Source organism: Tasmannia lanceolata, unplaced genomic scaffold (genome assembly GCF_043159265.1).
Source record: "Tasmannia lanceolata isolate RefF3 unplaced genomic scaffold, GAP_Taslan_0.1 ptg000048l, whole genome shotgun sequence".
Classification (NCBI taxonomy): domain Eukaryota; kingdom Viridiplantae; phylum Streptophyta; class Magnoliopsida; order Canellales; family Winteraceae; genus Tasmannia; species Tasmannia lanceolata.
The window spans coordinates 3,454,816-3,477,662 of record NW_027518725.1 but is presented as its reverse complement, the minus strand read 5'-3'; the positions used below and the strand labels follow the sequence as shown (position 1 = coordinate 3,477,662).

Genomic DNA, 22,847 nt, shown 5'->3' with positions numbered 1-22,847 from the left:
AGACACTTACAACCACTAATCACATTTTGAAACTTTCAACTTCTATTTGAATACTCTAAACCACTAGGGTTCTCAGACACAGAAAAATCCTAACAGAACCCTAAATAGTGGTTGAAATTGGTTTTGCAAAACCCTAACAAAACCCTAAATAGTGGTTCACATTTGCAAAACCTTGACAAAACCCCTACATAGTAGTTGACATCATTTTCAAGCTCCCAATGCGCGTGACATCATTTTCAAGTCCTTTTCAACCTCGAAATTGTGAGGACTTCAGCGTTAAATTCGTAGAAGGCTTCACCCATGCATTACTTTAAATGTCTAAAATAACCTTATAACATATCATCTACGACGTCAGAACTGCCTACAAGTAAAGGCATTGTGGTAATTTAGACATGAACACGCACTAGGTACTTCCCTGAAGTAGGCCCTACGCTCAACAAAGTAAACACAAAAGTAGTTAGAATATTCACCCCCCATTTCTTCCCCACTTCATCCTTCTGACTACTCCTTCGTAATGCACTCCATTTATCGTGTGAACAGCTACAATGGAGTAATCAGTTTGTGCCACGTGGATTATCATTTCACCACTAGCTAAGTCATGCCACACATGTCGCTTCCACATGAGGACCCTCGCATAGGGGTGGCAATGGTTCGGTTTCGGTTCTGTTTGGCCCCCAAACCGAACCGAACCGAAATTTGAATCGGTTTGGTAAAACCAAACCAAAACCGAACCAAAACTGAATTTTCAGTTCGGTTTCGGTTCGGTTCCGCCAATTTTGCCACCCTTTACTCGTAATAATTGCAAATATTCGGTTTCGGTTCGGTTTGATACCCAAACCGAAATTTGAATCGGAACCGAATTTTCGGTTCGGTTTCGGCTCGGTTCCGGTTCGGTTCGGCCAATTTTGCCACCCCTACCCTCGCAGAGTTGTGTGACAAATGTAAAAGCGCGTAGTATGAAATCTTATTATTAAATTTAAGCAAGGCCCTTCGAGTTTGTGTATACATTGAAACTCGGTGTATAATCATTTCTACCCTCAATCCTTACTTCCCAATTGATGAGACACTCCTTGGAGAGGCTAAAACCAAGTAATCTTAATAATGTGGCGATCCTGACCATTGAATTATTTTCCGTAAACATTTGCTAGCTACCCAAATGTGTCAGCAATTTAATCGAAACCAATGGTTGAGATTTTTAAGCTATGGCTTACTACGTGGAATGGATGGTTTAGATTAAACGGTTGTTAGAGAAAGTGCGTACACGGATTTTCAGTGTATATAATTTATAGGGAAATTATATATTCACCCCCTTTCTTCCCGGGGCTAGCCCTTTCTAGTGTAGAATACATGATTGCTAGTAATCTTCCCCTGAATATAAATTGTATTGTATTCGTAGGCCTATTCTACACATGGGGCATTGGGAACCGCTTGTTGGAAAGTGTGGCTTTTTGGGCATTTTGCGTGAGAGAACAGGCACCTCAGATGAATAAAACGAATAGGACAAATTATGCTAAAAAGTGAGCCGAGAAATGGCATTCCGGGAAGTTGCCTAGCAAATCCCTAATTTCTTAAATATTGTGTGTGGGTTGCTTGTACTAGAAAATTGTGTAGAAGTTTCTATTCCCATAGCTTTGAATTCTCTCCATCCTCTGAATAAAACGTAGACTTATACAGATGTGACTCACATTCATTTTCTTCAATACCTTTGTTGTAAGGGAAAGATCCTACTCAGACAAACTTATAAATCCCGGCAAAATTAATAACTGTAGGGTGTTGATATTTGCAGTACCTTGTTTTGATAATTACACCAGCTCACCTTGTATTATATGTTTTGATCCGAATACAGCCTATTAACAAGTGGGCGTTCATTGGATCTCGCTTTATTAGTCTGGAAACTGTTAAGTGAAGACAAAAATGACCGCGTGGAAAATCTATCCGACTGACACGGTGAAAATTTGCTAAGAAATTTCACGGAAAACGGTTTCGCGGTTCACTTTTCTCTCTCTCTCTCTCTCTCTCTCTCTCTGCTTTCCTACTTATACTCTTGTTTCCTTCACTAAAAAAAGCAAAAGAAAAGTGAAATGGGAAATTGCTTGAGAACTCCGTCTGAGAGCCCAAGCACAATCAGACCTTCAAACCCAGGTATTAAAAAAAAAAAAAAAAAAACAGAAATTTAGTTTATTTTTTATAATCCGATATGGGTTTTTTCTTAATTTTGTTTTTGTGATTTACAGGGATTTCAAAGAACAATAGCAATGAAGGGAAGATTTCTGAAAGTAAGGAAGAGAGTTTTCCTGATGGGCAGATTCTGCCTAGGCCCAACTTGATAATATTCAGCTTTTCGGAATTAAAAAATGCTACAAGGCAATTCCGATCCGATACGATTCTTGGGGTGGGGGGTTTCGGAACGGTTTTCAAAGGGTGGATTGATGAGGAGAGTGTTAACCCCGCGAAGAGTAGTAGCAAAATAGCTGTTGCTATTAAGAAACTGAATCCTGAGAGCTCACAGGGATTTCAGGAATGGCAGGTAATTCAGTTCAAAACCCTTTTTTTTTCATGGGTTTTTCCACTTTTAATTATTGATATAGTTTATTTTATAAGGAAATGATATCAACACAACCATGTTTATATAATTGCACTAACCCAGCTTGTCATTTCTTTTTTAATTGGCTTGGGAGAGAGCTTTTTGGGAACTGTAATCAGATCACCGTACACATGACAATGGATTCATCCGCATGATGATTATTTTCCTTAGGTTCCATTATTTTTCCATTTACAAATGCAAGTAAAAATTGTTTTTAAGCCCAATTTAAAAGATTTTTGGAACACTTGTATAGTTGTATGTGACCAACTAAAAGTTAAGATATTGATTTGTGTTGCAGTCAGAGGTGAATTTCTTGGGCAGGCTTTCTCATCCCAATCTTGTGAAGTTGTTGGGATATTGCTGGGAAGACAAAGAACTCCTCCTAGTATATGAATACATGCCAAGAGGGAGCTTGGAAAACCACCTTTTTAGAAGTAAGTTGTTTCATTCACAAGAATTTTCATACTCTGCAGAAGTAAATCTTCTCCTCTTCCCATCGGTAAAAGCATAGTTTCAAAACTTCCCCGGACCATCATAGATTTTCCAGAGTCCGCAGTTTTCCTCCCTGTAGGAAAATGATTTGGAAACTGAGAGTAGGACCTAACAATGAGAATATGCCATGTGTTAAAAAAGAAATTACTTTTTGGTGATTTCCCTAAACCTATGGTCTAGCTCAGGTCACTTGTGATGTTGTGTAAAATCAATTCGTTCGGTCCCACTCTTGGTTTCACCAGCATTACTCCTCCCTGTAAACTCAATCAAAACTAGTTGACTCTTCCGAGTTATGACCGAATCTTGAAACAGTGGGTAAAAGTGATGAGGATCCTACCAGGATGATATGGGTCCATAACTAAGGTTTAACTCGTGGTTCAACTTGATGGCCACGTTAATTGATCATGAAATGCTCCATAACTAAGGTTTAACTTGTGGTTTTATGCATTCAGATATGCAGCCAGACAGAGAGCCACTGGGATGGAACACACGGATGAAGATTGCTGTTGGTGCTGCTCGAGGACTTGAGTATTTGCATGTGGAAGCAAACCCACCTGTTATTTATCGGGACTTGAAATCTGCAAATATATTGTTGGATAATGACTTCAACCCTAAGCTTTCCGATTTTGGAACTGCGAAATTCGCTCCTGTTGGCGACAAGACTCATGTTTCAACTAGGGTGATTGGAACATATGGCTACTGTGCCCCGGAATACATCATGAGTGGTAAGCTGACTCTCAAGTCTGATATATATGGCTTTGGTGTGGTTCTGTTGGAGTTGATCTCAGGTAGGAAGGCAATCGACAATTACAAGCTAGAGGGAGAGCAGAATCTAGTAACTTGGGTAGGTTACTGCTGCATTGATAGTCATGTTGGTTTTGAAATAGATTGCATGTCAGAGTACTATTTTTTATTCTTGACTAACTCCATATGATCTGGGAATCGAAGTTGGGCTTCCTTGTGAACTGCATTCACCTGCAAACTAGGACGTCACACGTGAACTTTATGACCTTATTAATTTTGCAATCCTTATGTGGGCGGAGCAAGGACTCAGCTAGAGGGGGGGTGGGGGGGGTGGGGGGGTGGGGGGTGCAAATGTTGGCTCTAGGGCTGCAACTCGGGTCGGGCTTTGGAGAACCCAACCCTACCCGAGAAATATCTCGGGTCGGGTCGGGTTTTTTTTCGGAAAACCCACGATTCCCAAACCCGGCCCTACCCATGATAAATCTCGGGTTGGGTTTTTTCACGTTGACGCAATTTTTTAAGGAAAATTCTTATTTGGCAAGGCAACTCAACTCATAGAAGTAGAAATTACACTCACATTACACTTGAATCAAACAATGATGTAATTACACTCACATTACACTTGAATCAAACAATGCCGTAATCAAACAATGTTGTCAAACAATGCTGAATCAAACGCTTGAATCAACTCAACTCATAGAAGCAGAAATTACACTCACATACAATAACAGTGGGTGCGTGGGTTTTCACTTTTAACTTGTAACTAACAATAGAAAAAAAAATGTACATACTATAACTTATGTAACTCGGGTCGGGCCCCTTCAAACCCGGCTCGACCCGAGATTCATGCGGGCTTTTGAATGCTCAACCCGGCTCGACCCGAAACCCATGAAACCTGAACCCGACCCAGGTTATTTTCGGGTCGGGTCGATGCGGGTCGGGTAAAACCCGGCTCGAGTTGCAGCCCTAGTTGGCTCCCACCATTTTTCACTTCATGTATTGATAAGTGGGGCACACCATCTCCCCTAACCTATGCACAAGGTGGAGCCCATAATTTACACCTCATATTTCAATGCGCTGGGCTCACTATTTACACCTCATGTTCTACACCACGTAAATCATTTCTGTAGGATGATCTTGACGCTCAAACCTAAAGGGCAATCTGGTTATCGATTGGAGGGTTAGGATCGTCCTATGGAGATGATTTACGTGGTGCAACCTATTTATGTTGTGGCCCAACAAATGACCAGTTTGGATCATCCAATGAAGTGGGCTGTAGTATTTTGAGAGAGAGAGAGAGTTTAATTTAGCTGACATTCCCTTAAGAGGGGGGCTCGTTGAGAGGGATTTATCAAAAAAACTATAAAGTGACGCTACAGGGAGTGGAACCGAGAGTGTAACGTAACAAATCCCCACATGCCGCATGGTATGGGACCGTAGTTTTGCCATTTTCACCGGGGAAAAAAGCCAAAAATCAAGGGAAAGATTGCTAATGTGTTATTAGGCTTACTTATTCGGCTCCACTCCCGAACTCGGTTTCCATATCATTATAGGAACTTTACACGAGCAAAAGGGCCAAGTATATAGAGGAAAAAATTCCGAATAAATTGTTAACTAAACCTATTGGAAAAAATCCCTAATTTTAAGGGAAAACCCTAATTTCAAGGGGTCAGCTTTAAGAAAATTCGCTAATATCAGCTATCGACTTGGGGAAATCCAAAATTTTAGGGGGGCAATTGCCCCCCCCTGGATCCGTCCTAAGTCCTAACTTCTAGCACAACATTCTTCCTCCCTTATCAATATGGTCATTTTTTAAATTTAAGTGTAATTAAGGTTTATTTTCTTATTTTTTCTGTATTTCCAAATCCACACAAATTCTTTGGTATATTGTGCCATTGCTTTAAAGAAAGGATTCTCCTTCTCCCATGTTGTTCTGTTCATGGCGCCAGTTTATTTGTTTGATGTGCTGGCCTAGTAGTCGGAAACTCCTTGGGCGGGTGGGAAACTCATTCCCCTAAAATGCATTTTGGAAACATTTCCGAAAAATGATAAAAAAAATTGGGGAAACGTTTCCAAAACTTTTCCGAAATGCATGAGAAACATATGAGAAACTTATGTGAAACATGTGTGAAATGAGTGAGAAACATAATAAAAACTTGTAGAAAACATATGTGAAACGTGTGGGAAACATGTGTGAAACTTTCGAAAATAATAGCGTATATTACAATAAAAATAAAAATAAGAAATATTCAAATAGAAACATGAATTTAACAGATTTTAAATTCACAAAAACATATATTTCGTATTTTCCTTGTGTCTCATATGCAGGGGCAGAGCCAGGAATTTACAATTGGGGGGCCGGACTAATTTACACTTGCATGTATGGGTCATTGAGGGGGCCATGGCCACTAAAATAGCTATGCATGCATGTACATCCATGCATTATAAAAAGGATTTTGCAAGCCATTGAGGGGGCCATGGGCCCCCTCATGCTATATGTGCCTCCGCCCCTGCATATGCATTTTCATTGACGTTTCTATATTGTTTCTAATGTGTTTCCTAAGACAGTTTCTTATACGATTTTCTACTCTTTTCCCGTTTCTTGTTTCCCCTATATCTTTTCCTTGTGTTTCCCGTTGTTGTTCAACGTTTCGCTTCCCAAATTCGTTTTTCACCTATGTCACTATGGTGCTGATGATACTTGCAGTCATATAGAAACTTTCTAGGAAATTTTAAGGGCTATTGACCTTGTGGGTCGTCCTAGCAATTTTCATAAGAACCTGGTGATATTGGAAATTCCTCTAGAATTAGAAAATCTTGGGGATTTTGAATTTTTAATCTATTCGTGCAGTGGTGAAATTGTATTTCATTAGTTTCTTTGTGTGGTTTGAAACCTCCACACAAGAATGAATTCTTCCAGGATTGTCATTTAAACTAGATTTGGCCAAGTAGACATTCGACTGGAGGGCAAATCCTTCATTTGTGAGATTAGTATTCAACTTAATAAAAGATAAATAAAGGACGTTGATTTTTTTTTAGTCCCCTGTATGCACCCCCCCCTTTTAACGTGATTAGACCCAGCTAACGGAATTATGTGTTGACTTGTCATCTATTACATTGTTTCAGTCTCGTCCTTTTTTAAGGGATCGGAGAAAGTTTGTTCACATAGCCGATCCATTGTTGCAAGGCCGGTACCCTGTCCGATGTTTCCGCCATGCAGTTGCCATCACAGCAATGTGCCTTCAAGAACAGCCCAATTGTCGCCCCCTTATTGGTGATGTAGCTGTTGCACTCGAATATTTGGCGTCTCAACCTTACCCTTCAGAAGTTAGTGTGAAGCGCAGTCCCTCACCATCATCGCCTTCCCCGCAGGCTACTGGCACGTTTTCTCGAAACCCGGCAACAAAATCAGTTCTGCATCTGTTTAAATAGGGGGACAAACAAATTATAGAAATTTGATGTTACGTGCTAATAAGGGTTGGTGGTTGCAGCCCGGAATAGGACTCTAGAGTCCTGTAGTTATGTTTTTCTTGGTTGTTGTTTTAAGTGTAGAGCAATTTGAATTTGGGCTTGAGTTTATCAGGTCGTTAGGGAATTGAGGCGTAGCGATTCAGAATATGAGGTGTTCCTAATAAATTGTAAGCCGTTGAGAAAGGCTATTTAGGTAGGAGTCTCATTTGATGTGGGGAGCTTTGAAGTTGAAATAAGCACTCCCGTGTTAACGAGACAAGGTTTCCTCAATAAAACCCCTTTTATTCTCTTATTTCCTTTCTGTATGTTTTTCTTGTAAATCACAGAAACATAGGTACGTCTAAGAACAAGAAGGATTCTACTCAGTACGTGCCATTTGACCATTGGGTTTTACTACGTCAAAAGTCAGAAATCTATTCACCTTTCGGCGGCAGCGAGAAGGTAAAGGTGTACATATGGGGCTATTTGGATAAATGGATTTTATAATCTAGGATGGTAAAGTCTAGGATTTTTCAAGCAAAAACCTTGATGTTATAAGTTAAAACCTGGATTTTATAAGCTAAAACTTGTATTTTGCAATCTGGATTATAAAATCGAGGTTTTAGCTTATAAAATCCAGGTTCTAAATTGTAAAATATAAAATCCATATATACAAACAGCCCCATATGTCTGTATGAAGTCTTGTAAAATCCAGGCTATAGATTGTAAAATACAGCAGGATTTTACAAGGGCGATGATATGCCCCCCTCCTCCCCTCTCCTAATGTCAAAAAGCATTGAAGTTACCCATTGATTCCCTTAAAAGGGAGGCGAATGCGTAACCACCACCCCCACCCCCCCCCTCCCTCAACGGTCAAAAAACATTGAAGTTACCCATTGTTCAGGTTATAAGGGGGCCGAATGGGACATGTCTACAAACAGCCCCGATATGTCTATATGAAGTCATGAGACTGATTTTTTTTTTTGTTTTCAACTGTTTTGGTGTAATAGTGATCAGATTTTCAGTGTGGATTGCTGTCAAAATGATGGAGATGCAAAAAGGAGAGATAGAATTGGCATGTTGTAGAGTAAGAACTCCTTCACATATCTATATATATTTTATATGATTGTAAGAGGGTTCCAGTGTATTCCTTGAACGCTTTTTATGATCAGTGTCCATAGAATTTTACAGTTATATGTTACATGGATTCCTCTAAATGTATACTCCGTGCTGTCGAACTTAATGGATTTTCTTGTACTTTGTTTTCTCTTAGTGTTCACTTGTTTTCCCGCGAAAGGAAAAGAAAATGTTTCTCGGGAATCTGACGTGGCATTAGGAAAAGAAATCCAGGGAATCTGCGTAGGAAAAAGTTTTCCTGTTTACGTGCGTTGGAAAAGGTTTCCAGGGAAACTGCTTGCCTTCTTTTTGCACTAGTTTTCCAGGGAAATGAAATCTGTGTGTTTTTATTCGGAAATGAAATCCCTCTGTTCACTTGTTTTCCCGGGAAAGGAAAAGAAAATGTTTCCCGGGAATCTGACGTGGCATTAGGAAAATAAATCCAGGGAATCTTTGCAGGAAAAGGTTTCCCTGGACTGTTTCTGGACTGTTCACTTACGCAGGAAAATGTTTCTAGGGAAACTGCTTGCCCTTCTTTTTGCACTAGTTTTCCCAGGAAACGAAATCCGAGTGTTTTCGGTCGGTAATGAAATCCCTAGGGGGCGGGGGGATGCGCTTTTCCATGTCATTTTTTGACTTATTGTAGAAATTCCACATGTGTAATTCTATTTTCCTGGGAAAGCAAGTGAACACCAGAATTCTGTCTTGTCAAGGAAAAAAGAGGCTGTTTTCTAGGGATTTGCTTTCCCGTGAACGCAAGTGAACAGAGCCAAGGGTGGGAAAATAGACTTTTCCATGTCATTTTTTGCTTTTTTGCAAATATTCCACATGTGTAATTCTATTTTCCCTGGAAAGCAAGTGAACACCCAAATTCTGTCTTATCAAGGTCTTGTCAGGGAAAAAATAAGTTGTTTTCCAGGGATTTTCTTTCCTGAGAACGCTAGTGAACAGATCTCTGCATTCCCTTGTTTTAGTAATGGCACTACTCTTCATTGTTCACTTCACTTGTATTTTGTTAAGAAAATTTCTAAAAAGTTAGTAGCCGTATGTGCCATGTGGACTTGATCGGATCCGTTAATCTGACTGTTGGGCCGGGACCAAGGCAAATGCCTTTGTGAACACCTTGATTGGATGATCCTAAGCCCTTGATCTGTCAATCCTTGTTTAGGTTAGTCCTTTTGAATTTGTGTATGGGATGCTTGTTTGGCATGAGACCAAGACCATGTGGCTCCCATCTTGATATTCTACAATACAAGATCAGCGGTGTTGATTGAACACACATTCCTTATGTGGGACCTAAAAGCTGATCTCAATCGTTGATCCCAACAGTGATTGGTTGCCTGGCATTTCTTAGTTAATGGTTTTTAGTTACAATTTTCTTCAAAAATCTCTAAACAAAGAACTATTTAAGAGCTTAATGAAGAGTTCCCTTACCAAAAGAAGGGAGTGTGGATATCATTTTTGTAGTTGCACTTGTTTACTCGGGTTCACATACAAGGACAAACAATGCACATTATTGGATGTTATTCAGTTGTTGTACTGTGATCAGTCCTGATTTTTTGGGCTATAGGAGATCGAAAGCAAGGGGTATCCAATAAACGATTCTGATCAATTAAATGTGGGACCCACTATGATGTAGTGGGGTCCTACATTGTATTACGGTGAGGTCACACCCTACTGAGTACTGAATTATTCCTCATCCATGATTAGTGAATTTTCTTTCAACACCACAAGAGGGTCAGTTTTACATCTGTGTCGTTTAAGGACTCTTCAGATCAGTAATGTTTGTGTAGTGGGACTGCACATTATAGAAACCTCTATAGATCGGAGGGTCAGGATCATCATACGGAGATGATCTAAGTCGTACAATCTATTTATATTATGGCCCAACAAATGAACGGTTTAGATCATCCCTTGAAGTGGCCCACACTGTACAATCTATTTATATTAGGGAAAATTATTAAAAAAATGCAAAGTTTTGTCTAAATTGTGAATAAAGGGTAGTGATTTGAAAATTATAAAAAAGGTGTTGTCAAGTGAGAGAAGATGGCTTTTAGGACAAATATACCCCTCTTAGTGGTTCTGTAGTATAAAATGTGGTTCCGTAGTGGTTTCGGGGTAGAAAATGTGATTCCCTAGTGGTTCCAGGGTATAAAATGTGGTTCCCTAGTGGTTTCGGAGTATAAAATGTGATTCCCTAGTGGTTTTGGGGTATAAAATGTGGTTCTCTAGTGGTTCCGAGGTATAAAATGTGGTTCCGTAACGGTTCCGTGGTATAAAATGTGGTTCCGTAGTAGTTCCGGGGTAGAAAATGTGGTTCCCTAGTGTTTCGACGTATAAAATGTGGTTCCGTAATGGTTCCGGGGTATAAAATATAGTTCCCTAGTAGTTCCGGGATATAAAATGTGGTTCCCTAGTGGTTCCGGGGTATAAAATGTGGTTTCGTAGTGGTTCCGAAGTATAAAATGTGGTTCCGTAGTGGTTCTGAGGTATAAAATGTGGTTCCCTAGTGGTTCCGGGGTATAAAATGTGGTTCCTAGTGGGTCCGGGGTAGAAAATGTGGTTCCCTAGTTGTCCTGGAGTAGAAAATGTGGTTCCCTAGTGGTTCCTGAGTAGAAAATGTGGTTCCTTTGTGGTTGAGAGGTATAAAATGTGTTTTCCTAGTGGTTCCGGGGTAGAAAATCTGGTTCCCTAGTAGTTCTGAGGCATAAAATGTGGTTCGGTAGTGGTTCGAGGGTATAAAATGTGTTTCCCTAGTGGTTCCGGGGTAGAAATTCCCTAGTAGTTCCGAGGCATAAATGTGGTTCGGTAGTGGTTCGAGGGTATAAAATGTGGTTCTCTAGTGGTTCCGAGATATAAAATGTGGTTCCATAGTGGTTCCGAGGTATAAAATGTGGTTCCGTAATGGTTCCGAGGTATAAAATGTGGTTCCCTAGTGGTTCCGGCGTATAAAATGTGGTTCTCTAGTGGTTTCGGGATAGAAAATGTGGTTCCCTAGTGGTTCCGGGGTATAAAATGTGGTTCCCTAGTGGTTTCGAGGTATAAAATTTGATTCCCTAGTGGTTCCGAGGTAGAAAATGTGGTTCTCACGCCGGGCCTGTAGTGGCCGTGTCGACCCGCGTGTCACCCGGATTTTTGCCGTATTTTTAAGATGTTTTTGGGAAATGTTATCCGCACTACCGTATTTTGATGAGGACACTACTCACTTTATTAAAAGTACGGTATGGCCCGCACCATAGGATGATCCAAACCGTCCATTAGATGGGCCACAGCCTAAATAGGTTGTGCCCCAAAAAGCATTTCCGTAGGTTTATTCTAACCCTCTGATTAGAATGTTAGAGGGTTGGTCCTAACCCTCTATAGATCGGAGGGTTAGGATCAACCTATGGAAATGATTTTTGGGACACAACCAATTTAGGCTATGGCCCATGTAATTGACGCTTTGGATCATCCTATGGGGGGCCATATCGTACTTTTGATTAAATGAGGAGTGCCCTCATCAAAATACAGTAGTGTGGATAACATTTCCCTTTTTTTGTATGGAAATTTGCTAGCCACCTTTGCCGAGGCAACTTCTCGGCTTGTGGCCCATCCTTTGATGCAAAGATTGGCGGAAGTAATATGGGTGCAAAGGTGGCTAGCAAAAGCATAATTGCAAAAAATAGTAATCATTACTTGCAAAAAAATAGTAATCATTACGGATTTGTGGCTGAAGTGCTAAGTTTTAAATGAAAAATTATGAAAAAATGGAAGCAAAGTTAAAATTACGAAAAAAATACCAAAATGATGCACTAACATATGACAATTACCGAACTACAAAGTTTGACTGTCTTCCGTCGAAAGTCCAACTCGGAAGTCCGAACAAACCTTCGGACTTCCGAATGGAACCAATATTTTGGTTATGTATACTGGCTTCCATTCGGAAGCCAGTAGAATAGCGATAATTCCAAAGATTTTTATTTTCAAATTGAGTAAAAATTCGAAGGATAATAGGGATATACATTGTGATCTTAGAGTCATCCAGGCAACCATAAATTGAAGCTTGATTTTGATGTTTTAGAATTAAAAAATGCAAAGAAAATTGATTTATCTTGAAAATGGGAAAAACAACAAAATTCAGTTTTAAGCTCAAAATTCATTTTCTTTGCATTTTGTAACACTGCTTCGATAAGTTTATCATGAATAAACCCTCATGATTACCAAACCTGTTGTGAATGGGAACCTTCAAAACCCTTCCATGGAGTTTTCCACATTAAAAAAGTCTTGAGGAAGAAGAAGGTGATAAGTGAGAAGGTAATAAGTGCATAGGGATAAGTGCAAAAAAGTTGAGAGAAAAAAGAGGTAGGAGGGGTATATTTGTCCTAAAAGCCTTCTTCTCTCACTTGACAACACTTTTTTTATAAATTTCAAATCACTACCCTTTATTTACAATTTAGACAAAACTTTGCGTTTTTTTAATAATTTTCCATTTATATTATTGCCAAACAAGCTCCAATTGCGCGTGACTTCATTTTCAAGTCCTTTTCAACCTCGAAATTGTCGAGGACTTCAACGTTAAATTCGTAGGAGACTTCACCCATGCATTACTTTAAATGTCTAAAATACCCTTGTACCACATCGAGCTCGGCTCGAATCCTTAACGAGCCAAGCCGGCTCGGCTCAGCTCGTTAAGGCTCGTCATGTCAACATCATCTGCAAAAACGTAATGAGGGTGCGTATGTCATGTCAACATCATCTGCAAAAACGTAACGAGGGTGCGTATGTCATGTCAACATCATCTGCAAAAACGTACTGAGGGTGCGTGATTGTCATAACTTTGAACCTTTTCTGGTATTTTTTTCTTAATTGTCATAACTTACTACATTTTCTTTTTAATTTTTCATTTTAAACTTTATAAATTCAGCTATTTCACTTTTTGTCTGTAATAATTACTGTTTTTTGCTTTTGCTAGCAACATTTGCCACGTGCGAAACTTTATAACCCAAGCTCGATAAAGCTTGCGAACGGCTCGCGAGCTTGGCCGAGCCTGACCGAGCCGAGCCGAGCCTTTGAGCTTAACGAGCCGAGCCTGGCCAAGCTCGGCTCAGCTCGTTTACACCCCTAATGAACACGCACCAGGTACATCCCTACGCTCAACAAAGTAAACACAAAAGTACTTAGAATATTCACCCCCCATTTCTTCCCCAGTTCACCCTTATGACTACTCCTTTGTAATGCACTCCATTTCGCGGCTTACTTTTTCGATGAGAAATGTGAGCTAGAATGAATAAGACAAAATTAGCTACCAGGTTGTCATTCTCTCCCGAAAAAGTGAGTTACAAAATGGCTTTCCCGAGAAAATATTATACAAATAAAATTCCTAGCCGTTCACTTGTTTTCTAGGAAAAGAAAAGAATCTGACGTGGAAAACTGGAAAAGAAACTGTGAGAAAGTTCCGTTGTTCACTTAGCCGAGAAAGGAAAAGAAAGTATGCAGGCAAAGTAATTTTATCAGGAAAGTGATTTTTCCATCCTTTTGGTGAGAAAATTTAGAGGGAAAGCGCAAGAAAGTTGATTTTCCAAGTCATTATTTATATTTTCTACCTATGTAATTCCGTTTTTCCGAGAAAACAAGTCAACGGCGGAAAATGTCAAATCATGTCCAATCACGAAAAAATTTGACTTACTTTCTTCTCCTTTCCTTTCTCAAGAAGGGTGGGATATGTGTAGACTTGTCTGAGAAGATTAGAGGCAATTTTGGAGAATTTTGGTAGTGTGTCTGGTTAGATGTCAAAGCATGTGGGAGAATGGGAAGGTGTCATTAACAAAATAAATAGTAGAAGAGAGAGAAAGAGAGAGAAAAGTAATGATTACACATGGCATTTCATATTCTACTCTTCTCCCCTCTAAATTTTACCAAAAACAAGGTTTGGCATTGGAAAAGTAGGGGAGGGGACAATCCCGCCACATAGGCGCCACCTAAGCCAAAAGCTAATAATTATGTCTCTTCCATGTCTAGAAATCTAATGTGATTTGAGGTAAAAAATGACAACCAAACAACATTTGGTATTTCATATTCCTAGAAATGCTCAGCCGTCTTCCCTGCTTTTTGCAACCAAACAGAGCTTAAGTGAACAGAGCAAGGTGATTTCCTTTCTCACGAAGGTAAGTGAATATAGAGCAAGGTGATTTAACTCGGATAGCTAATATCAGTGATGAATAATCGACTGATTTTTCATTTTTATAGTGTGAACAGCTACATTAATCAACTGAATGGAATAATCAGTCTGTGCAACGTGGATTATCATTTCACCACTAGCTAAGTCATTCCACACATGTCCTAGTCCCAATTTTCAGTTATTGACCGCTTCTTTGCATGCCGCTCGTCATTCTTCCTCATGAGGGACCCTCAGAGTTCTGTGACAAATGTAAAAGCGCGTAGTATGAAATCTTATTATTATGAAATTTAAGCAAGGCCCTTCGAGTTTGTGTATACATTGAAACTCGGTGTATATTCATTTCTACCCTCAATCCTTACTTCCCAATTGATGAGACACTTCATGGAGAGGCTAAAACCAAGTAATCTTAGCAATGTGGCGATCTTGACCATCGAACTATTTTCCGTAAACATTTGCTAGCTACCCAAATGTGTCAGCAATTTAATCGAATCCAATGGTTGAGATGGATGGTTTGGATTAAACGGTTGTTAGAGAAAGTACGTACACGGATTTTCAGTGTATATAATTTATAGGGAAATTATATATTCACTCCCTTTCTTCCCGCGGTAGCCCTTTCTAGTGTAAAAGGAGCAGTCTTAAATACACTAGAGGGGTGCCAGGGGAAACAAAATGGGGCAAATCTATCACGTGTGTTGTTGTTTCACACATTTGTTTCCCAGGAAAAGCAAAAGAAATTGCACGGAAAGAGGACGTAGTGAGAGAGAAATTGCATTGAAAGGGATTTCAACGCCTTCGAGGATTCTTCCTAGTCTTACGACTCTTACCCATCAATGCTTGAAAACCAAATGGGTCCCACAATCTTCTCTTGAAAGCCAAACGACTCTTACCCATCATTTATTTATCTGAACCGAACACTTGAATTGGCCAGAATCAGAATAGGATGCCGATTCCAGCACCTGATTCCTGCAATCCAAATGAATTTCTTTTTTGTCTTTTTTAGAAATGGTCTGTTATGATTAAGTGGGGGCATAACCTCAATGATTATTATTGCTTGTTTAAGGGAACCCTAAAGTGAGCCGAGAAATGGCATTCTCGGAAGTTGCCTAGCAAATCCCTAATTTCTTTAATATTTTATCTGGGTTATTTGCACTATGTTGTTTGTATTATAGCAAAGTATAAAATGGTGTGGAAGTTTCTATACCCCATAGCTTTGAATTCTTTGACTTCTTCCATCCTTTGAATAAAACTTGAAAACTTATCAGATGTCACTTTCATTTTTCTTCATTACCTTTGTTTTAATGGAAAGATCCTACAAGACAGACTTATAATATATTGAAACATGGCAAAATTAATAAATGTAGGTGACTTATATTTGCACTACTATATTTTGATAATTAAACTAACTCATCTTGTCTCATGGTTTTAAATTCCGTCCGAAATCCAAAATTTTGGATCAGTATCAGTACTTAAGCATTCCGAAACCGAAATTGCCGAACGAAATTTTCGATAAAATATTTTTTTCTTATTTCTTTACAGAGTTTCGGTCGAAATTAAGGCCCAAGAAACCGACATTTTGGCCGAAATTTCGAGAGCTTCTAATTTCAGCTGAAATTTTGGGATTTGGGCCAAAGTTTCGGTTTCGGTGAGGACCGAAATTATACCCGAAACTGAAATTTAAAACCTTGCGTTTGTATTATATGTTTTGATCCAACGACAGCCTCTTAGTAAGTGGACGGTCATTGGATCTCGGTTTATTAGTCTGGAAAGTGTTTAAGTGAAGGGTGTCATTATTGAAAAAAAATGGTGGTGTACATATCAATTTCCTTTTTCTACATTAATTTGTAAATTAATATGAAGACTTGTGTTAGGGATGGAAAGAATTTGCTAAGAAATTTCACGGAAAACGATTTCGCGAGAGAAGGAAAAAAAACTTGAAAAAGACAAAAAGTCAACCACACGTAAAAATCCAAGAAATATCTTTCTTTTCTCTCTCTGCTTTCCTACTTATATACTCTCGTTTCCTTCACTAAAAAAAGCAAAAGAAAAGTGAAATGGGAAATTGCTTGAGAACTCCGTCTGAGAGCCCAAGCACAATCAGACCTTCAAGCCCAGGTATAAAAAAATAAAAATAAAAACAGAAATTTAGTTTTTTTTTATAATCCGATATGGGTTTTTTCTTAATTTTGTTTTTGTGATTTACAGGGATTTCAAAGAACAATAGCAATGAAGGGAAGATTTCTGAAAGTAAGGAAGAGAGTTTTCCTGATGGGCAGATTCTGCCTAGGCCCAACTTGATAATATTCAGCTTTTCGGAATTGAAAAACGCTACAAGGCAATTCCGATCCGATTCCATTCTTGGGGGAGGGGGTTTCGGAACGGTTTTCAAAGGGTGGATTGATGAGAAGAGTTTTAATCCCGCGAAGAGTAGTAGCAAAATAGCTGTTGCTATTAAGAAATTGAATCCTGAGAGCTCACAGGGATTTCAGGAATGGAAGGTAATTCAGTTCAAGAACCCTCCCCTTTTTTCTGTGTGTTTCTATTTTTTTTTTCATGGGTTTTTCCACTTTTAATTATGGAGATAGTTTATTTTATGGGGAAATGATATCAACACAACCATGTTTTTATAATTGCACTAACCCAGCTTGTCTTGTAATGACCTTTGACAGCTCTTTAAATAATAAAAGACAAGATTAGTTGGTGCAAATATCAAAATATGGTTGTGCTGGTATCATTTCCCATTTTATATTGTGTGAGAAATGAGATGGGTTGGTTAACTTGGTTGGAACTTGGAAGTGTTTTATGTTAGTTTATAGGTTTGGTAATGGAAATGAAATTTCAGATTTTTTAGGGGGTTTTGCAAAAGAAGTCTCCTACTTTGCCTTATTTGCAAAAGGAGTCTTCATGTTTGTAAATTTGTAAATAGGGTCATCAGATTTGAGTCGCTACTTTGCATTATTTGCAAAACGATTCTTCTTGTATTTACATTTACAAATAGAGTCATCAAATTTGAGTGAATTTTGCAAAGGGCGATGATATTTTCACCCCCTCTGCAGTACGCATTCGCCCCCTGTAACGTGATTTGACGTCAAAAAGCGTTAAAGTTGCCCACTGTTCACGTTATCAGGGGGCGAATGCCTACTGCAGAGGGGTGAAAATATCATCTCCCTTTTGCAAATTCAGTCTTCACAATTGTTGTGACCAAATTACCCTTGGCGGATTTTATTTTTACTCGTAAAATGACCAAATCTCTTTCTCTCTCTCTCTCCACACACACACACAACAAGAACAATTGGTGGGCCCAACAGAAACCGTTGGTGGAATGGTTGGCCCATCTTTGAACAATGTAGGCCCTGCCCATACCACACCATAGGATAATCCAAACCGTCCATTTGATGGGCCATAAATGTAAATAGGTTGCGTCCCAAAATATTATTTCCATAGGCTGATCCTAGCCCTCCGATCTAAATAGAAACTACATCTTATGCAATCTCTATAGACTGTAGGGTTGTGATCATCCTACGGAAATGATTTTTGGGGCACAACCTATTTACATTGTGGCCCATCAAATGGACGGCTTGGATCATCCTATGGTCTGGACGGTACACTTCATTTTCAAAAATATGGGTGGGGCCTAAATTGGTACGAACCACACCATAGGATGATCCAAACCATGGACGGCTTGGATCATCCTATGTTGTGGATGGTACGCTTCAATTTGAAAAAATATCCGTGGGGCCTACAATTGGGCCTTAATGTTACTGTACGACCAACTCCATAGGATTAATCAAAGGTCTAAAATCATCTGATCAAAGTGGGACCATAGGCAATAGTTTGAATTTGTGATGACCAACTCTATCCATTTACAAAATTGTTTTTAAGCCCAATTTAAAAGATTTTTGGAACACTTGTATGTGACCAACTAAAAGTTTAGATATTGATTTTTGTTGCAGTCAGAGGTGAATTTCTTGGGCAGACTTTCTCATCCCAATCTTGTGAAGTTGTTGGGTTATTGCTGGGAAGACAGAGAACTCCTCCTAGTGTATGAATTCATGCCAAGAGGGAGCTTGGAAAACCACCTTTTTAGAAGTAAGTTGTTTCAATCACGAGAATTTTCATACTCTGCCCAAATAAATATTCTCATCTTCCCGTTGTAAAACCATAATTTCAAAACTCTCCCTCATCATCGTAGATTTTCCGCACTCGACTCCCTTTTACTTGGCCGCATTTTTGTCCGCACTTTTCCCTGCACGAAAATGATATGGAAACTGAGGGTTGGACCTGACAATGAGAATATGCCACGTGTTAAAAAAAATTACTTTTTGGTGATTTCCCTAAATCTATGGTCTAGCTCACGTCACTTGTGATCAAGGTTTTAAATTTCGGTTTCGGTACCTATTTCGGACCCCACCGAAATCCAAAATTTCGATCCGAAATTTGGTATTTCGTGAAATATCAAATTTCGGGAAATTTCGGTTTCAGTCCCACCGAAATCCGAAATTTAAAACCATGCTTGTGATGTTGTATGAATGAATTTGTTCGGTCCCACTCTCGGTTTCCCCAGCATTACTCCTCCCTATAAAGTCAATCAAAACTAGTTGACTCTTCTGAATTATGACCGAATCAATCGAATACTCAGCCGCATCAACCGAGTACTCGACCGTGTCATGCCGAGTGTTAGGGGTAAAATCGGTATATCCGGCACCGAACCTCAAACCCTTTCTCCATTACTCAACTGGATCGACACAATCCCCGCAGCAACACTCGGTAATGAACCTTGATTGTACCTCCTTGATACTTCTCCTTGGACGGTACCGAGCTGCCAAGGGAACCAAACACAATCGCGGAGATCTCGCCCCCAAACGGGAAATCCGGACGGCCGGTACGCGTAAGGCGCGACTTTCGAATTCAAAACATCCCACCTAAATCACCATCTCCGATCTTCACCCATAATCATCGAAAATAGTATCTCCACTTGTTTATTCGCTAGCTATCAAGCTCCACGTGGATTGAATTGAGGATATGATTGATGTCTCCACGATCTTATTCTTCCACCATCACGCCCCACAAAATGCCAACAATACGATTTTTAAAAATAGTATTAGAAAATCTCTTGAATACCAAAATGCCAACAAAACCTATTTGGATACCCACTTAAATTTATGTGCGTATGATCAAATCATATATACAAATTGTTTTGAAGTTAAATATGATCATTTGCGAATAATGGTTGATAATAGTCTTTGTAGAAAAAGTTGTTCTATGATTAAAATTATTAACATTCTTTGATATTGATTTGTTTTTCTGCAGAAGGTTCAGCTTTTGAGCCACTTTCATGGAGCATAAGGCTTAAGATTGCTATCGGCGCTGCTCGAGGGCTTGCTTTCCTGCATGCTTTGGAGAAGCAAATTATTTATCGCGATTTTAAAGCCTCGAATATCCTTCTCGATTTGGTAAAAACCATTTCAGATTTAAAAAAAAAGAAAAGAAAAAGAAACAAAGTTCTTCTGCATACTTAAATTCCTTAATGCAAATCTATTTCTGTTTTGCGTAGGATTATAATGCAAAAATTTCGGATTTCGGGCTGGCGAAAAACGGCCCAACGAGCGGCAAATCTCATGTTTCTACCCGAGTAATTGGCACATATGGATATGCAGCTCCAGAATATGTTGCAACAGGTACTGCATTTGCTTGTTAGCTTCCATTCCCTTCCCCCACCTTAGAACATGTTTGGCAACCATGCAAAAATATAGGAGATGATAAATTCGCACCCCCTCTAGGATAATACGCACCCTTCTTAACGTGAATTGTGGGCAGACTTTAACGCCTTTTTATCTCAATTCACGTTAAAAGGGGTGCGAATTATCCTACAGGGGGTGCGAATAAATCATCGCCCAAAATATCCCATGCAATATTTATGGGGCCAGTTGTGAGAGATGGGTGGGGAGAATGATGAAGAGGCTTTAGAGATTGGGAGTGAGGGGAGCACAAAAAGCTCCTAAAAGCCAGGAAAACAGGTCTTCATGTCTTCTACGGAGGGTTCACATATATAGCCCAAGAACTTTCTCTCCCTCTCTGATGTGGGATCTCACAATTGGGCCCAGGAGGGCATGTTTGGCAACCATGAAAAAATATTCCATCTATCTACGCGACCTTCATGACATCAGAGGAAAGTCCAAATGGGGAAATTGGTCCATCAGCTATAAAAAAAACCCGATTCAATATGTACATTTGATCTTAGATTTGTTTTATAGCTGCTTAAGGACCTCATTCTTTCTTTCTTTTTTATATGCTTTCTACCCCAAATCATTGGATGTGTTGCTGTTCCTTTCCTTTCATTTTCTTGAAAATAAGAGAGTCAATGACACTATCTTTACTTAGATTGAAAACAGGGAAAAGAAAAACTCTACTCAGCCTACCTCTTAGATAAACTAACACTAAATGGAAAAAACTTTCATGGTAGCCAAACATGCCCTTAAAATGAACAAAAAAAATACACATTATTAGATAATTAAGCATGATTTGTGTTCCTTTATGACAATTACATCCTCCTCGAGGCAGGCCATCTGTACGTGAAGAGCGATGTGTATGGATTTGGTGTGGTGTTATTAGAAATGCTCTCGGGTGAGCGAGCACTGGACGATAGCCGTCCGAACGGGCAACAAAATCTTATGGAGTGGGCCAAGCCTAAGCTAAATGACCTGAGAAAGCTAAGACGGGTAATGGATCGAAGACTCGGGGGCCAATATCCGTCCAAAGGTGCATTACAGGCAGCTCAACTCACTCTCAGATGCCTGAGTTCCGATCAAAAAAACCGACCATCCATGAAAGAAGTAGTGTTCACTCTAGAAAAGATCAGTGCCATCAAAGACAAGCCCAAGACCACCTCTGGCCGCAACCACCACGGTTCCCCAATTAATCCGAAAATTGACGGAATTGGCGCAGGAGCTCGTTCCCCAATTAATCCGAAAATTGATGGAAATGGAGCTCCGAGTAATCGAAAAATTAACGGAAATGGCGTCGTAGCTCGTTCCCCAATTAATCCGAAAATTGATGGAAATGGCGCCGGAGCTCGTTCACCAATTCATCGGAAGCTTGACGGAAATGGTGCCGGAGCTCGCCCCCTTCAACTTTCTCCTAGAAGATGAGGGTGAATTTCTTTGATAATGGAGCTTGGCACACGACATATGTTCAATTGGTTTTTATTTGCTGGATCACCCTCACTTTTTTCTTATGTAGTTCTGATTTTTTTCTTTCTTTCTATTGCAGTTTATATTTCGGGGTGTGATTAAGTTTGTATCAAGGGTGTTTCCTACTTATAATAAAGAATTTGGATTATTAGGGTGACAGATTAAGCAACTTGGTAGGTATTTACAAAAAAAAAATGACAGAATGAATCTAGACATTGATGGCAACAAAACTTAGACAAATGAGAGTACCGAGTTGTGGGTTCACATCTAGTTAACAGGTGAAAGAGGGGGAGGGGGGTTCTCATCTTATAAATCTCACTAGCAACTCAAAAATTACCTTTTGCCATTGATTGTAAAATTAAACTTTCAGCTTAGTAAGTTCTCTTACTAGTGAGATTTATAAGAGAACTGGTAAGCTGAAAGTTAAAGTTTAGAATCACTGACAAAAGGAAATTTTTGAGTCTTACCATGTCTATGATCAAAGGCAACTTTGGTTCTTACAAGGGGCAAAGAGGCCATGTAGATCAAGACAGCTGATCTTGTTGAACATCAAGAGGCCGCATAAAACAATTTATATCGTCTTACTATGTAAGATCAAAGGCAACTTTTGGGTCTTACAGGTGGCATGGAAGCCATGTATGTAAGATCAAGACCATTGATCTTGTTGAACATCAAGAACAGACGCGCATAAGTTTTGGTCTCATCCTGAATTGTTCATCGACTGTTCATCAATTCTTCACAGATGACAGATACCCTAAATGACGCTTGATCAAGTAAATGAGGCTTGATCGTAGCTTAATGGATCAAGGGCCTAGATGCAGTCGTAGATCTGCTATTTACTCCCATCACTACTCATATTACTACATTTACTAATTACCAGTGTGAAATTTATCATTTGACTAGTTTCTTTTGACCTAAAATGGGAGTAAAACAAATTTTACACCTATTTTAAAGTGGAAAATGGAGCTTAAATTTGTTTTTAGAAAGAAAAGGAGCCTACATCGTAAATTAATTTAGTAATTTCAGTTCCTCCAACATTGCTAGAGCCATCCCAGATCCTGCCAGTCCAATCGGCCTCCGGACATCTGACCACAACTGACCAGCCAGCATTCTATGT

The 22,847-nt window shown here is 39.4% G+C and overlaps 2 protein-coding genes across 2 annotated transcripts; both read left to right on the top strand.

Moving 5' to 3' along the window:
• Window positions 1-2,013: 2,013 nt before the first annotated feature.
• LOC143864101 (putative serine/threonine-protein kinase PBL21) lies at window positions 2,014-7,589 on the top strand. Its single transcript, XM_077374892.1, has 5 exons — window positions 2,014-2,142; window positions 2,235-2,527; window positions 2,883-3,018; window positions 3,529-3,920; window positions 6,947-7,589. Exons 1-5 carry the CDS (start codon window positions 2,082-2,084, stop codon window positions 7,250-7,252), a joined length of 1,188 nt encoding a protein of 395 aa, XP_077231007.1. The 5' UTR covers window positions 2,014-2,081; the 3' UTR covers window positions 7,253-7,589.
• Window positions 7,590-16,521: 8,932 nt separating this feature from the next.
• Window positions 16,522-21,889, top strand: LOC143864100 (putative serine/threonine-protein kinase PIX13). Its single transcript, XM_077374891.1, has 6 exons — window positions 16,522-16,655; window positions 16,746-17,038; window positions 18,494-18,629; window positions 19,851-19,993; window positions 20,095-20,218; window positions 21,102-21,889. The coding sequence occupies exons 1-6, from the start codon at window positions 16,595-16,597 to the stop codon at window positions 21,686-21,688; spliced, it is 1,344 nt and encodes a 447-aa protein (XP_077231006.1). The 5' UTR covers window positions 16,522-16,594; the 3' UTR covers window positions 21,689-21,889.
• Window positions 21,890-22,847: the final 958 nt, after the last annotated feature.

Coding starts and splice junctions, on each gene's coding strand:
- LOC143864100 (XM_077374891.1), top strand. CDS start 16,595: ATGGGAAATTGCTTGAGAACTCCGTCTGAGAGCCCAAGCACAATCAGA. Junction 17,039..18,493: donor AGGGATTTCAGGAATGGAAG/GTAATTCAGTTC, acceptor TTTTTGTTGCAG/TCAGAGGTGAATTTCTTGGG. Junction 18,630..19,850: donor GGAAAACCACCTTTTTAGAA/GTAAGTTGTTTC, acceptor GTTTTTCTGCAG/AAGGTTCAGCTTTTGAGCCA.
- LOC143864101 (XM_077374892.1), top strand. CDS start 2,082: ATGGGAAATTGCTTGAGAACTCCGTCTGAGAGCCCAAGCACAATCAGA. Junction 2,143..2,234: donor AATCAGACCTTCAAACCCAG/GTATTAAAAAAA, acceptor TGTGATTTACAG/GGATTTCAAAGAACAATAGC. Junction 3,921..6,946: donor AGCAGAATCTAGTAACTTGG/GTAGGTTACTGC, acceptor ACATTGTTTCAG/TCTCGTCCTTTTTTAAGGGA.